The sequence below is a fragment of the Bombus terrestris genome, chromosome 3, assembly GCF_910591885.1.
Source record: "Bombus terrestris chromosome 3, iyBomTerr1.2, whole genome shotgun sequence".
Lineage (NCBI taxonomy): Eukaryota > Metazoa > Arthropoda > Insecta > Hymenoptera > Apidae > Bombus > Bombus terrestris.
In genome coordinates, this window is record NC_063271.1 from 3435037 (window position 1) to 3451765 (window position 16729).

Genomic DNA, 16729 nt, shown 5'->3' on the forward strand with positions numbered 1-16729 from the left:
GTCCCCGAGCAAATACATACACAACAGGCACGTTATGTCGTGAAACACGCGTATCATTTATCCAGATGGGAAATTGCGTTACGCGACTGTGAACGTAAATAGCGGCAAGTTCACGTGTTTATTCACAGAAAATAAAGAATCGGTTGGACAAGATCAGAAAATGTCACCTACGCCGAGGAATAAAAGGTCACTTATGAATGCCTTCCAGAGCTTTTTTTTTTAATAAAGGAACGATTTTACGCGAATGAAATCCAAAGTTAAACGCGCATTTAACGCCGTTACGTTCTTTCAACCCAATTGCATCTTTCCAACGGTAAAGAATCATCTTTAGTTCGAGCAAAATATACAAGAATTGTTACTGGCATGCGTAATTTCTTGTTCCAATTTTACGTTAAACGACTTCTTAAAAGATTAAAAGTCTTAAAAATAAATAGAGATTAACAGGTCACAGCAGAGTTAAGAAAATTTACAATCTACGTTTCGGATTGGAACCAATCGCGATATAAGTGGAAAAATTGGACAACCGCTAACGAATATTCTTTCATTTCACGATATCCGTTCCCACCGAACTTCGTAGTTCGTTAAGTATGGAAATAAAAAAGTTTCCGAAAGAATTTCAAATTACGCGCTTCCTTCTGGCGAGGAGAATTCTCAATGCAGGGAAAATCGAGAAAAAAGAAGAAAGATTCGCGAGAAAGTTGTTATATAAAATACCATGGGGTAAGAAAGTAGCGCCGAATGCGGCGAAGAACTTAAAACGACATCTACGGGTATAAATTCCGCGTATTCGTAATTTCCATTAGAAAGTGCCTTGAACGAACGTTACGTATAAGCTGCGAGAGAATCAAGGCGAATAATTTTCTTGGCTGGTTGCGAATTAATAAGCCCACCATAAACCTATGTCCTAAAAGGATCCTCGTGTCTTAATACCGGCTTATCACGCGTATAAAGGGTGAATCAGCTGAAACTAATCGTATTTAGTTACCGATCCACTCGGACGGAAATTGTACTAGCTGAATCGACGTTCAGATTCAACGCGATCTCTCGAAACCTGTTCACAGACGAGCACCCTTGCTCAATAAAGGCGTAAACGCTTCCTTCGAGTCGCTTAAAATTCGTTTCTTTCCTTAAATTTCTCATTTGAACCAACGTGGCTCATCCTTCTTTAATTTCCTGGGAAGGTTTTCCTGGAAATTACGGTTATGGAAATCGAAAGAAGTTAGCGGATTTCTAGTAATGAATTGGTTCGTACGGTTTTCCTCAATCGGGATTGTTGTAGCACGATTAAAGTCGCCAGGTCGATCGATACGATATTTGATACGTGTGACTCGCCCCACTTTATCAGAAGAGACGTGAACATCTATCTGCCTATCGTAGGTGGATCAATCGGTCGCGGTTGCTCCTATGGACTAGCTTTGTGCCAGCTGTTCGAAACTTTTAACCACATGCATGCGCCGTGGAACGTAGAGTGTCGCCCAACGTTAACTGTCTCCAACGCCCATAAATTATGCAAACTAATTTTGAAAGTCAGCGACGAAAGATAAAGGCAAATTATGGAATTAAATTTAACGCTGGCGTTATACGCGTCGGAGGTGTTTAAAGAGATTTCTCGTAGAGCAACTCAGTTCATACACAATGCAAAACAGATGATCTGTAACGTAATAACGAACGGTATATCGGCCTCTCCCATGCGACTTTCGCGTTCGCCGTTCCACGAAAGAACCACAATTTTGCATGAATGATACGACGCTGGATGTCAGAACGCGATAGACCTTGGACTTCTTTGAACGCCGCGTGACTTTGCTATCGATCGGCGCAACATTTTGTTTGTAATTCCTCAAAATCATAAGAAAGTGATATTTCATCGTTAAAACGTTACCCTACGAGAATTAGCCTTTATTAAATTTGTTCTTCTTCATACATCGAACGTTTTCATGATGTCTGTTTTATAGGCATACCTCTGCACAAATGATGAAAGGTCGGCATCAATTTCGTCGTCGTTTCAGTCTACAACCGTCGTCGTTGAAAGAGGGCCAGGAAGATGGAACGACGAAAAACATTAGGTAAGGAGATTTATACTTTTCAAGCGTCTCGAAATCTGTCTTATTCGCGCTCGAAAATCCTTCGCCTCGACAAGAAAAGGAGAATCTTCCTTTTCTTGCCCCTAAGGTACTTCTATCCGTATTCTTCGTGCTCCTCTATTTCCTCTTGTTTCACAGAGAACGAAGCTACGCTACGTTTACAAGCGTCGACTGATTTCCTTCCTGCATTCGCGAAATATACTATCGCCGCTAATACGAAACAAACGAAAGAATTACACGGACCCATGGGAAAGAACAAAACGATTTACGGGCGAAAGTGCGTTTTCCATCGTTCTCGAAACGAATTCCAAGCACCAACCATTCTTTTCTGCTCTTTTTCCTCTTCTTTTTCGCTCCCCTTTCTTCCTCTTCGATCCCCTGACCTCCTCTTGACTCGCTCTTAAGCTAGGTCGAGCTTTAATTTTGTGGCTAGTCTTCGCAAAAAGGGAAGCTCGCGCTCTTCTCCTTTGTACGCTCGGTAATAACCGCGTCTGACTTCTACTCGTAATAAGCGTGGATGATTACGGAGATACTTAGGAACAGTTGTTATCTGGTGCATGCAAAAGCACCGGTGCACCATCTTCGCTTGCATGCTCTATACAGAGCAGATATTCCGGGGACTAATAGCGACTCAAATTCAAGACAGCTCCTATACAAAACATATATTCAATAACGCGCGGAGACAGTGAAGGGGATCTTCAATGTTCATTAGCACTATTCTCTTCGTCAGGACGTTATCCCCTTAGAGATGAGGCAGTTGGCTCTCTTATTTCTCCCCTGTGTTTCGTTCTAAGGTACAAGCCTGTTATTAACTGTTTTTCAAAGTATATCTGTTACGCGAAAGAAGATGAAAAAACAAATAAATTCATTAGTACGTTACGTATCAATCTTTTCAATGTTTCTTATAATTTGCTAGACTCTATCGAGGATATTTCTAAATATATTTCAGAAATGAGAGACTGTCAGAGTCAGACAGCGGCGGTGGAAAACAGGTGGAGAGTTCCATACGACACAAGATCGTGGTGATGGGAGCCGCGAAAGTTGGCAAATCCGCTATAATTAACCAGTTTCTCTACAACACATTCACGCCAAAGTACAAGCGAACGGTAGAAGAGATGCATCACGGTGATTTCAATGTTTCCGGGATACATCTGACGCTCGACATCCTGGACACCTCAGGCTCGTACGAGTTTCCGGCTATGAGAGACCTATCCATCAAGTCTGCGGACGCGTTTATTCTCGTCTACGATATTCACGATGCTAACACGTTCCTTGAGGTGAAGACTCTGAGAACACAGATCCTAAACACCAAAGGCGCCGTGCCCATTGTTGTCGTTGGCAATAAAGTCGACGTGACCGACTCGGCACAAGAGGTAACTTTTATCATGGCCGAATGCGACAGAGTTCTTTCGTCTATGACATTCAATTTCCATATTTGATATCGACAGGTCTGATTTTGAAAAATTCGCATTTGGAAATTTGAATATGAAACATTAAATTTGTATTTCAATTATATTACACGCCTGTTCCAGGTGGATACAGACAGCACGAGAGAACTTGTGATCATGAAATGGGAGAACGGCTTCGTAGAAGTGTCCGCCAAGGAGAACCTGAACATTTCGCAGGTGTTTAAGGAACTACTGATACAAGCGAAACTAAAATACAACTTGAGCCCAGCGTTGAGACGTCGTCGCCGGCAATCATTGCCACCACCGCAGCATTTGAATTCCCGTAGCAGCAGCGCTCACGTTCCATCGCCGGCGCAGCTACAGCATTTGCAGCAGATTCGTGAACGTTCCGAGTCCAAGAGGAATTCCTGTATTCTATCGTAAAGAGTCTCTCGTCGCTACTGATCCAAAAGCTGATCTAAAAGAGAAAGGGTGAGGGAATCGAAAGGGCGAGGGCAAAGCTATGCCGCGACGATTCTATTAGCGATTCCGTTCGCTGTGATCGATCGATGTTTCCCGCTCGACGTCCCGACGTCTCCGTACGGCACGTTCGACACGCTTCGGATCTATCGTCGAATGGCCGATCGAAAGAATTACACGGCTAAAGATGTCGTAGACGAAAAGATAAAGGCCAACGTTTAGCCAAGGAAATTCAGCATTAGCGGTAATTTCTTCTTTTTCATTGGCTGAGCATTCGATATCGTTGAGGTTATCGAAAGCTAAAACAAAATAACATAGTTTCCGAATTGAAGATTCCGCCTACAATTTCAAGTTGAAAATGGAGAACACTTATCTTAGAAATGGCCTCTATTCGATTAGAAACTTTATAATTCTCGTACGGTTATCGTACCGTTCGTGGTTTTCGTAGTCCGACCTTGAAAAATTTAGGTAGCTAATTTTCTTAAAGAAACGAGTTTCAATTATTCCATGTTTATCGTTCAACAATTCGATGTGAGTAGCGCGAGTCAACGTACTTGATGTGTCTCTATTTCGCCTCTGATTACAACATATGTCCCGAAAAATTTGAAGCTCTTGTTCCAAGGTAGAAGAAAACAACACGAAGAGATCGATGGAACACTCTGCGATTAAGCTGACAGCGATAATTATTCCTTGTGACATAGTCGGTTCGGTTCTCATTCGCAATCGAGAAAAAAAAATCCTTATTCTCCTTTCTCGATGCAAAATGATTTTAAAGATTTTATTCGACGTTGCTGATCGATGAGATGTAAACTGATCCAAACGGCACATATGCTGTTGTTAACATAATTATTCCGAATTATCAAACCGTAGAATTCCATTTTTACAAATATATCAAACTATCTTACAAAGGTATCCTATTTCAGGGTTGTTTCCCACTGCCCACTCACTATCTTATTATCCACTTACGGACACGTACAACGGCCAAACAATATTTTATAAAGCATTATTGGCTAGTCGATTAATCTTACATCAAGCACTTGCCTACGCTGTTCTTTATACCATATATATCGTTTAATTAAAGAGGTTAATTTCTATATACATATATATATATATACATATAATTTCCATTTCCATATACATACATATATATATACACATATTTGATCTATGGATTAAAAAGTTTGCGCGATATATCGCGTTAGAAGAAACGTTCTATTCGTTATTTACGACATATGGATACTTCTAACGAGACGTATTGGAAAAACGGAATATCGACTTATTTGTCAATTACGATGATCGTGAACTTATTGTACACAATTGCCTTGCCTAGAACCTGAGTTAACGTGAGTACAATAATGTTCAGGTGAAACGAACAACCGCGTACAAATTCTGATCGATTGCAAATACTATAGCTTTTTAAGTAGTATCGTTGTACTTGGTAAACTTGCTAATAACGAGAAAGTAGCGTGCACGATTTCTGTTTACGTAATTAGGTAACAGAGATAGAGGCGTCTATAAATTTTAAAGGAAATACTATGCAACGATCATTGATTTTAAGATTAGATGCAAAAGTTTATTACTTCGCGTTATCGCATGATACGTAAATTTATCGTTTGTGGAAAAGTGTCACGTTTTCGAATCTATTATTCAGATACAAAACTAATACCTATACGTTAGTGTAAATGTAGAAAGTCTATGTAAATAACAGAGCATTGTGATGTGGATATCTCGTTGAATCGAAACCCACATTGGGTATAATTTTACATAGGTATATTGTAATTAAGTAGCCGCGGGTCAGCACGTAATTTAACGCGTTCAAAGATTATGAAATATCGCACATCACGATAAGAAGATAATTTATTTGAATGTAAAACAGTTTGAGATCAAAGCTATTTAATCGCTCCAAGATTATCTATTATAGACGAAATCTTTTGCTGAAATCGTGTATTTGCCTGACCTGTGCAATAGCATTATTTCGTGTTACTTAGATTAATGTTAGACCAATCGGTTTAATAAATGAAATCTTATCATCACACTACGGAGATCTAAAGAATTTTACGACACGTACAATAAATCTACGTTATATGGAGTTTCTGAGCAAACTGCACTTAACACGACTGTAACTATTTTTAGCGTAGCTGTGGAAAAAATATGTGGTAACAAATTATTAAGTAGTCTAAGCCCTTGACTTTATATCATTGTGTTACCAGAAATTAAATAAAAGATGGATGTCATATTTAACTTCCACATAATCTTGTTTTGTTTCATTTTATCCCCTAAAATTTTCATAATATATAAGATACTTTTCTACGTATTTTACGTATACAATAAAAGCTTAGTTTTCTGATAAGTTTTTTTATTTACATTTACTAGCTACGAACAAAGTACTAAACGTAGTACTTTGTTGTACTATGATATTGTCCACAAAGTATTGTGTTGAAATTTTGTTCAATGGAAACTGAAATACCGACTTTACGAAGATCAAAGATTAATTACAGTAAGGGTAATTATCGATAGACAGTCAATAATTTTATATAACGATTAAATTATTACTTTACCTCTACAATATTCTTAAATGCAATAAGAAAACCTAAATTTATTACTGTGCATATACATCTGATTTACTTTTTAATAATTTTCGGTACGCGTTTGAATACACATGAGCACACGTTTATGCGTACATGATGCGTACGTGTAGCGGCACATGTAACCTTCACAGTGAAAGCATAACCTCAGCAGTGAAAGCATAACCTTAAAAGAAAATATGAATCGGACAAATTTCCGTATTAAACTCGATTTGTGTAAATACCGTAATGATCTACATCGCTTTTGTTGGATTTTTATTGACTCTACTAAAATGAAAGATATAAAGGATATAAAAGGACATATTCAAGGACTGTTCCACATTAATGAACCATTTGATTTGTTTCTAAATGAAATTGAATATTTACCACCTAACGAGGACATGCGAATTTTGAAGGAGAATGAAACAGTTTTGTAAGAATTCTTGCAACAAAGGTATATGATATTTTAATAATATATCATTTCAGTCAAAGTGTTGCAGGGTTTTACCTACGTCTCAACTAAGCAATATTCAACTAAGCAGTATTCAACTGACAAATCAGCTATCCATAAGCAACCCAGTTTCATTAATAGACACAAGTAAACAAGAGCTAGAAAGTAGTTCTACAGATGCAGGAAGAATTGAATCAGCATCGATAAATTCTCCTTCTGCAAAGTCAAGCCCTGTGCAACAGAAATGTTCGGCTGATATGACAGACAAATCGCAAAATTCTAAAGAAAGTAAGTAAAATCAAATAAGCACCTTGGTTGAATCAAAAGTGTAGTATTACTTATTTATGGTATTAAAATCCTATTTGTTTGTATTGTATTACAGGTACAGATACAGAAGTTCCTTATGTATGTGCAAGGAGAAAACGTGCAAGAAGACGGAGAAGCTCAAAACTTGAGCAGCCAGTGCTAAACGAAGAAGACAAATCTAGTAAAGCCTATGTTATAAATACTAAAGTTGTCCCCCTTGGTAAACATATTCGTTTTGATAATATTGATGACAAAATTTGTCTAGAAAATCCGGTTACATGTCCAGAAACGATAAGAGGAGCCCATACTATTATATCACCTGTTCATGAACTTACAAATTTATTATCAATGGTTAATAATTCTACTCCACCTACTTTTGAGAACAACAGGGTAAAGAACACAGTGAATGCAAAGCATCTAAGTAATGAAGTAAATGGAGTCAATGCAAATGTCAATGAAAGTATAGCTTCAATTAAGGAATTAGGAGAATCAAAAGAGTTTGTGAGTGCAGACCTTGAAACATATCCAGTCATGACAACAAAACCAAAAATTAATGATATTATAGCATTTAAGGTAACTTTTTGAAATATTAATTATATTTTTAATCACAATTTTACATGAAATTCATTTTTAGATGCTCAAAATTGGCTCGGATTTTACACCACAAATATCAAACTTTATTGTTGCAGAAGTTGTATCTTGTAATCCAGAAAAATCACTATACATCTTTAAAATATTACGTATGTGATTTTATATCATTAATGTATCTCGAAGATATACCTATATATTTTTTATTAATTATGATCTAACATTTCTCTGTGCAGAAGGCTTATCAGAAGTGCAAGTGCCAGTTGGAAAATTTAACTGTATGGAAGAGTCAGAGGAATGTGTGATGAATGATACAATTAAATTAAATTATGCACAAATAATGAAACCTAGACTAATATCTGCATCAAACACTAAATATTCGTTTCCATTGACTTCCTGATCACTTAGTTAATAATTTCATACATTTTTTTATATGTTTTAAACTAAATATTTTTGAGAATAAAATTAAATATGTTAAATAAAATTAAAAATATTAAATAAAATTAAATATGTTAAATATGTGAATATATTAAATATCTTTTGAAATAAAGAGCGCGATTTATAAAAATTATCTTTTTCTTGCAATGCTTAAACACAGCGTTTCTGACGTGAACGTTAATCCTAGATTATGTTGCTATTGTTGAACAATTCACTTCAATTTCACTTTACACTAGAACAGCGCAGAATAAATTTAATTAATTTCACTTAAACATAGTAAGTAACATTGAATTAACAACTTAAAAGCTCGTAAATAATGCGTGACAATTTGTACGATGCATACAATTTTACTACGACGCATGTGTGTCGACACATACATGCGATGTCTATTCGTTTTTGATTAAATCTTTAATACCATTTCACAGAATTTATTTCTTAACACTCTAACACTATCGCAAAACAGAATATTTCTATATTTTTTTTTCGTTTCCTGTTTTATTGCTATATTTGATTCACTTTCACAACTGCATCCATCACGTTCGAAAAACTGAAACAATTGCACACGCAGAAGACGGTTGGTAGAAACATTTCTGGCGGTTTCACTCTGATTGGCTGATACAAATTTATTCCACCAATGAGATTTCAGTAGGGAATATTGCGCAAGTTTACAATTCCGCGCGTAATTCGTTTGTTCTTATTAGTCTTTATAGAAATACGTATATTTCTTTAGAACATTATGTTGTATTAAATGATTATCTTTTATTAACAATCTTTAATTAACAAATTTTTTAATAAAAATCAACCTAAAAATGTTAATGGACGAATTATTTTTCTGCGAACTTGACCGTTGTTCCTATATTGCTAAGACAATAAATTCAGAGTTAAACAAGGAGAAAAATCATAAAAGAAAAGAAAAAGCTTTGGAACTTGTAATCGTAGAATTAAACATTTCTTTCAACTTTGCTTTAAGCTTCTTTTCTTTTCTTTCACATTGATCATCTCTAAAGTATGTATATTTATAATATGCAAAATTTCAGGTATTCCATCCCACGGTTTGTGCAAGTAATAACAGAAAATGTTCGCTTATTAAAAAAAAGTTTTTATATTAAATAAAACTACATAATACTGAGCGTATATTTCGTCATAAAACAAATGCAGATATTCTTTAAAATTTCAATTTAATTAATAGCTAACTGACGTATACTCGTACGATTCTATACGATGCCGTAGTTCGAAATTAAATTCGTTTTATCATTTCCAGTTCAGCACGTCGCGTCGTCGCCTAGTTGTTCAGCCTTTGATAACAAATCTGAACGCAAACGAGATACCTGGGATTAATACCAGTTAATAGAAAGCAGCGTGAACGTGCGGTTTGCTCCCGCGAACGGCCATGTATACGCATAACAGTTGCGCTATTAATAACCCGCATACAAAGAAAATTGCGCCATTGCACGAAATTGTAGACTTAATATCTCTTAACCGATTCTCTTTGTTCTTCGTAACAAAACGATTAAAGACCTAGCGAACTGAATGTTCACAATTAGCTGTAGAGCTTTCATCTTATTTCTATCTCTGTCTTCCTCTCTCTTCTTTTCTTATTCCTTAGTTTCCTCGAATTGCTGGCGATCCATCTCATCACGTTGTACCCTTTGTTTCACCTAGTAGTAATTTAATCCCAATGATACATTAGCTCTATACCGAATAAAACGATAAAAATTAATTTGTTTCGAAGAATCCTGACGTTATAGTGTTTCGTAATCTCGAGTATGTTTTCGGTGCCATCCTTTTCGCTTATAAACGGTGACACCACAATCTATTGCTATTAATCTTGAATGTGGACTCAATCCCCGCGTATCGAAGCGGTATTTTATAGATATAAGTAGAAAGCTAGCAATAACAAACGTCTATAGATGAAATCTAATTCGTTATTCAATTAATCTTTCGGCAGACGATCTAGGGCATACTTCTCGTCCAAATTTCACCCACTTCACGATTTTTACGTTTCCTTCTATGTTTCTCCCCTTTTTCTTGTTGAAGAGTGACAAATGAACAAAGATAATGATCACGGAATTTTAACCGCGAAAGTACTGTACTGTACAAATATTTGCGTTGATCGTATAACGGTGACTTGGTAATTCGGGATGTGAATAATCCGCGGGATAAAAACACAAGAGTAAATTCAGACGTAGATTTAACTACACGGATCCATCCGTGTAAGGGGATGGATTTATTTCTATTCTCCGAGGGTGAATTATTCATAGCTAAATTGCAGCTGGGAGGGTGCGTCACGGTTACGTAACCTCGAATTTCTTGCTTACCTTTTTTCTGCGGTCGTTCTCGAAACAGAGGATATTTTAGAAGATTCACGGGTAATGTGATTTTCTATTTTAAATTCGTTTTAATCGCACGAATCGCTCACTACATTCTGCTCAAGGTAAATTTGAAATTTCAAAATGCTGAATGTTTCCGTACAGCAAACCAATTGGCGTCGATTTTCATCAATGTGATAAATAGAATCGTATAAACGTTTCGATCAAAGTTTAAATTCAACTCGATTACGTTTTACATACTTTGCGATTTTCTCGTAACAAGTAAGCGTTGTCTGCCGTTTGAACGATAAATCACGAACAGAGAGAATACTGTTACGAAAAGCGACTTTCTGTGGCGGTGTTCAAAGTTAATTCCGCAAAGTCAGCCAGCCAAGAACTTGTTCACGTTGCTTTCGGGAGTGTCAAACGTTTTACGAGCAAACTTTCCGTGTCACCTGTAACGAGGTGTTCGATTTCCCCAAGAACTCGCGAAGAAAATTACGAGCACCGGAGACGAGCAACTAGGGAGAGTATCGACTAAGTTTATGGCTGAAGAACATTCTGACAGGGACTTGTCGCTCATGAAGAATGTAGCTCATAAAGTTCGGACGATCCCGGCTCCTTAACGATCTTCTTCCTGTTAATATCACGTGCCTCCGCATTAGAAAGTGGAAGGAACTTTCCCTAAATTGTTGGTCCCAAGTTGAAAGCTTCCCTTCGTCGTTACACACAGAGAAGATCTAAACGCTTACCTTGCTAGAGACCGCGTTCCTTTTAAGTTTAATCCTCCTTTCGCGAAACCACGTGCTACACAACGAGGATTTTACGAGTAAGCAGCTTTCCTTAAGTACCGAGACGATTCGATCGCTTTCTACGAGTTGCAATGCAATAAGGATCTCTCATGTAAATTCGCCTGATTCCTGACGAAACAGCCAATTGTTCGACAGTGGTGAGCGAGATGATTGCATCCATATCCGTGAGTTGATACGACAGCACGTCGCGCGAGCAGGAAGCCAACCAGATTGGAGGCTTCCAGCTTGTCCGGGTAACCTTTCATGGAAATTTCATCCCATTACCCTAGCTGGAGCAACCGCATATTCTCACGCGAGTACCTCTACGCACGTAACTGAACGGTGTTTCAGGATTCTTACGGGGAGAGATGGTAATTTATCGGGGTTTTTGAAAAAGCTTTTGGAGAAGAGATTATTTCTTGGTATTAGAAACCAGGCGCGGACGATCGATATGGTACAAGAGTCCGTACTAACAGATGAAATATAATATAGTCATTGAGACAGCCTATAAAGATCTGGCAATTCTCTAAATTAAATTGTAAGGAGAGTTACAAAGGTAACACTTGGTTTTTATAAAAATCAATGTTACGACGAGATAGCGATGAAATTTTGACCAATCTGTACCGTACAGTTTCAAAATAAAAAAAAGAACACAAATTACATACATTTGAAAATTAGTTGCTGCTGAGTGCACTTATTTTTCTAATTTTTCTTTTACAAAACTTAAGTACGCACTATCTCCTATAAAATTCATCCTTATGATTGTATGATAATAATATTGCGCGATTATGCACCTTCGTATAATATATAATATTCCTAGCAGTATAATCTTACGTCTGCATGCATCGCATTATTAAAAATATAATCCTGCGTCACCGGTTGCGAAATCACAAAGCCACGGTATCGTACGTCTGCACCTGCCTCAGCTGGATGGGCTAGATTTTGAATAAACTAGTGTCTCTCCACAACGCTCGTTAGGATTGTGATCCAGATTTTAATATCTCTGTTACTCGAGAAGCACTGATACCGGAGATTGGCCGTTATAAATTTTAACGACGAATGTTTACGCTTATGGATGAGAGGTAAGCAAAGTTCACGCTGAAAAGCGGGATAAAGATGCTGCTGAGCACGTCGTAAATTGAAGCGAATATTACTGTAAAATGTTTTCGATACGACTCGTGTCGTACTTATGTTCACGAACGATGCTTATCCATAAGTCCTCCGCCTATTTCGATAAACGGTGAGAAAAACACGACATTGAAGCGAGTTCAGAACGTTTTGACGCTTCGACAGTCTCTCCTCGCGTTCTTTTTCTCGTCCGGCAAAAGCTTCTTTTAGGGATGACCTTATTCCTGGAGAGACATTCGACATTCGACGCGCAAAAAGTCGAATAAATCGATAGCGAAGCCGCGGAGTCATCGTTAAAAATAGTCCACGACTTTGACCGTAAAAATCTAATTAACAAATGAAACGTATCCTAGCGATTGGAGAGGTTGGAAATCATATTTACACATCTCGATATTAGCACGGTTCTCTCGTTTCGTTTCAGTTTATTAAAGAGATATCACGATCAACTCTCGATTGGTAATCTCGCGCAAAGTTCGTTTGGGAAACACGTTTATTAAGAAAAGTAAAAAGAAACGACGTTTATAACTCGCGAATTCAGTAACTGGATGAAATTCGAAAAGAATACAACGAGACTTCGCAACGAGATTTACAGTAGTCCAGCTCGATATTGGACGCGACGAGCTACTTCACCGACAAAAATGCGTGCTAAAAAAGCTCTGTTGCTCGTATCGACGTTGCTTCAGGCAATATTTCTCCGAGATTTACAGGAAATTGACATCTACCGCACACGTCCCCCAAGGAAGTAGTCAGTTAACGATCTCATAACTCAATTCCGACGCTTTAATGGTCTTACATTTTAAAGAAAATTTAGTTTACAAAGACGAATTGCGATCCTGCAACTTTCTCCATGACAAAAGGCTTGAATGATAATCTTGAAAAAGTTTGATCGAGATGTTCCCTCTGAAAGAGCTGCTGAACCTTCCATTAAAGAATTGCCCTCCGATGTTTTCGCATGTTAAAACGCTCGCAAACAAGCAAAGGATTAAAACTAATGGCAAGAATAATCGACAAAATATTACATCGAGTTCCTACAATTACTCCGAGAAGCAAATTATCGTAGTCTTTTCATATAAAATTTTTAAAACCAACCCCTTCATAGGGTTCGATAAACGGCCATAAAAATGAAAGAATTTCTCTGATTTTTCCAAAGAGTACATATTCAAATGGAATTCCTCTTCAACTATCTACTGCAAATCTTTGTCACCGAGAATTTTCCGAACGTAACTATTTATTCACGCAACCGAGAATTTCCTCAATACATCGTTATATGGTATTTTTAAGCAAACCACGTTCAAGCTGGCAATAAACTGCGCCACTTTGGCAAAGTGCATTCCCGGGGTATTCGCGTAACTTCGCTGAACACTAAAAATTTCACGAATGCAAAGTGTCTATTTCTGCATCTAGCACGGTATATCCTCTCAATGGGTTACTTTGAAAAAGTACTCTATAATTCAGGTTCAATTCTTCATAACCCACGATTGCTTCTTGAACATCGCGCGCGCGCGTGTGTGCTGACTGGATTTTATGGAAATCATAAGAATAATGCAACGTGCAACGGCACATCCATGGTCTTTATCTGCGGCCACGTGATCGCGCGATGCAAGTTGACTCTCTTCACGATCACTGCCGGAGGGGATCGATAAGTCGTCCTGAACGACGTCGGTAAAACGGCGGTCGAAGATAAAGCTGCTTGTCGAGACGTCCAAGTTCACCGAGTCGAATTTTTATGACAAAAGCGTCCGGTATGTGTCGCACGACTTTCGTGTCTGCAAAAATCTTCGCTTCGTAAATTTCAGCTGGAACAGTGTACGAGGAACGATACATTGGATATCGTTGTTGAATCTCTCTTATGCGCTGTGTTTGGGAAGATAGGCACTACGGATAGGTGTTATGGAGGACAGACTATATGTTGTTGCAGAAGTTTGGTTTTCTTCAGGTTTAGTGCATCGAAGTAGAGATATTTTTCAAGTTGATAATCATTTTAAAATAAGATTTAAGATAAGATTATCATTTTAATTTAATATACAATGATAGGCAATTTTGTGAATTTCCTCACTGTCGATATCCCACTACTTATATTCGCTTACAATTCAAAACAATAGTATTTTTCAATAAACGAGAACCATTCTTCTTAGTCACTAAAATCTGTTACTCAAAATGAATAGCACGTCGCTGACTCGTTGAACAGATTTACAGCACGTTATTTAATACTTGAGAAAGTTCTCTGAACAACTACCACAGAATTTCCAGGTCTATATGACGCAGGACGCGAAGTTTCTTGATTTAACTCAAGGGAATTGATCCGGGATGCGTGGCTATCTGTGTAAATAAAAGAAACTTCCCTCTACAACTCGTCATTGCCCTTCTAATTTATTTACTTCGTCGTTATTCTCTCTTCTCATGCCAAAAGCGCGTTACAATTAACGAGTTATCATTAACGCGGGGACAAATCCGAGAGATCAAGCAATGGGATCACGAGAAAAGAGGCGAGGTAACTACTCCCTGTTGAAAGCACTGTTCCCCTGAGATTATTGTCCCGGCGTCACCGGAAGCAACCCAAAAACCGGTAATCTCCATCGCGTGACGCGAAGAGGTGTTTGAAGGTAGCAACCTTTGGAAGTCCCTGAGGGTAGGCATAGGAGAAAAGAAGAAACTATCGAAGAGCGAGCCGAGGAAGAAAACGAAGGGAAAAAGAAAGAACAGAGGAGAAGAAAGAGAAGACAAAAGTCTAGGTTTAATTTAATCGGACAGGCAGAGTCGAAGAATTGTTGGGGCGCCTGCGCAGCCGCCGTACGTCCCTGGACCACCGACCGCTAGTAGCACCCGCCGACGTCGACGTCGTGGTTGTCGTGGTGGTGTTCGTTGCCGTCGTCGCGACGCCCAGACACCGTGCCGTCCGCGTCTCTCGAGCAGTGCGCGTCCACACGTCGCGACGACACGGCTCCTCTCTACTTGTCGCTCCAATCCTCCAGTGCTTACGAATTTCGGCTGCTGTCGTGCGCCATCCCAACTACCCTTTGTGCACGTGACTCTGTTGCCAGCACGAGATTCGGACAGTTCCGGGACTATTTTCTTCGCCTACTCTTCGTGATTCTTCTCCCCATATAGCATTCCGTTTCGATTCAACGACGAAAGACGCGATGTGGCAAATGGTACGATCCATGTTGCCGCACAGGATTTAAAGGAACAGAGAAGGTAAGAGAAACGACGATAATAGCGGTATCGTTAATAGTCACGCGACGTCGAAGTTAAATGGTCCGAATGTTAAGGTCAAAGACATTAAGAACGGGTCAGGAGACTTAAATTTAGCGGGCAACTTCGGAGCGTGGGGATGGACCACGAGGCTATCACGTTTCGAAGGATCGAGGTTGAATCGTATATTTTGAAGAATCCCGACGGGCCAATAATTTTTCGCGAGCTAGTTAACGTTCCCGCTTCAACAGGTCGTTGACAGACGCCGCTGTCTCGTAAAACGCGTGAAGGGACGGAACACGAGTACGGACGCTTCACGCGAACCGTGACATCGATTCTTTTTTTCCTGGTCGGTCATCCGCGGTCCAAAAATAATATCGTGAAGCACGAAGACTGGAAGACACGCGGTGAGGTGACACGTTTATTTATGCGACGCTGAGCGTCGCGCGGAAATTGTACTTCAGTGGCAGGAAAGAAACACGGACCTGAATAATTCATATGGTTATGAACGAACGTTTCGGAGCATTCGTGACACAAATGTTGCATGCACGATGATTCCACTGGACGTCGCTGCTTCATCGTCCGGAATTTATTTGCTAGAAAACTCAGAATTCTTTTAACATCGGACGATCGATAAGGAAATTAAAAAATTAGCCGCAAAAACGTTGCTACTTTCCGTAAACTGATGGTCGAAAGAAGCTTGTAAAAAACAGCTTGTTCTTATTAACCTCGACGATTTCAAAGGGGGTGTATTGACTGAAGCTCCACGTGTACCGTGGCCACGTCGGTGCTTTCCATTTCTATTTACTCGGCGAAAACTAAAATTTCAACGGGCTGTCCACCGAGGTGGGGGAAACGGGAAACTTCCATCGACATTTCCTTTTGACGTGACCCGATAAAGTGTTATCGTTCTAACGCGCAGCGCTACAAAGCTCGAGCGCGTTTTTCGAGAAAGTTTAGGATTTACTACGAAATATTAGAGCATCAGATTGGAGAGACAGATCAACCACGAT

The 16729-nt window shown here is 38.8% G+C and overlaps 3 protein-coding genes across 6 annotated transcripts in view; all 3 read left to right on the forward strand.

The window, feature by feature from the left end:
- LOC100647689 (ras-related protein Rap-2a) overlaps window positions 1–6201 on the forward strand; it is a 28713-nt gene extending 22512 nt beyond the window's left edge. For all 3 annotated transcript variants that reach the window (XM_012320686.3, XM_012320687.3, XM_003394202.4), the window contains exons 2-4: window positions 1953–2063; window positions 3031–3454; window positions 3614–6201. In XM_012320686.3, coding sequence (XP_012176076.1) covers window positions 1969–2063; window positions 3031–3454; window positions 3614–3913 — 819 coding nt within the window. In that variant the 5' untranslated portion in view covers window positions 1953–1968 and the 3' untranslated portion in view covers window positions 3914–6201. The remainder of the gene's footprint in view (window positions 1–1952; window positions 2064–3030; window positions 3455–3613) is intronic.
- A 283-nt stretch (window positions 6202–6484) lies between these two features.
- On the forward strand, window positions 6485–8344 carry LOC100647569 (coilin). 2 transcript variants are annotated; one of them, XM_003394201.4, is made up of 6 exons: window positions 6490–6946; window positions 7014–7252; window positions 7347–7451; window positions 7536–7843; window positions 7905–8010; window positions 8095–8342. In XM_003394201.4, the coding sequence occupies exons 1-6, from the start codon at window positions 6714–6716 to the stop codon at window positions 8256–8258; spliced, it is 1155 nt and encodes a 384-aa protein (XP_003394249.2). In that variant the 5' UTR covers window positions 6490–6713; the 3' UTR covers window positions 8259–8342. The 2 variants fall into 2 exon arrangements, with proteins under 2 accessions (XP_012176075.2, XP_003394249.2); XM_012320685.3 differs by having other exon boundaries at window positions 6485–6946; window positions 7347–7843; window positions 8095–8344.
- A 7038-nt stretch (window positions 8345–15382) lies between these two features.
- LOC100645483 (somatostatin receptor type 2) overlaps window positions 15383–16729 on the forward strand; it is an 84119-nt gene continuing 82772 nt past the window's right edge. Inside the window, exon 1 of the mRNA XM_003394343.4 lies at window positions 15383–15719. The gene's annotated coding sequence lies outside the window, so the exon portion shown is untranslated. The remainder of the gene's footprint in view (window positions 15720–16729) is intronic.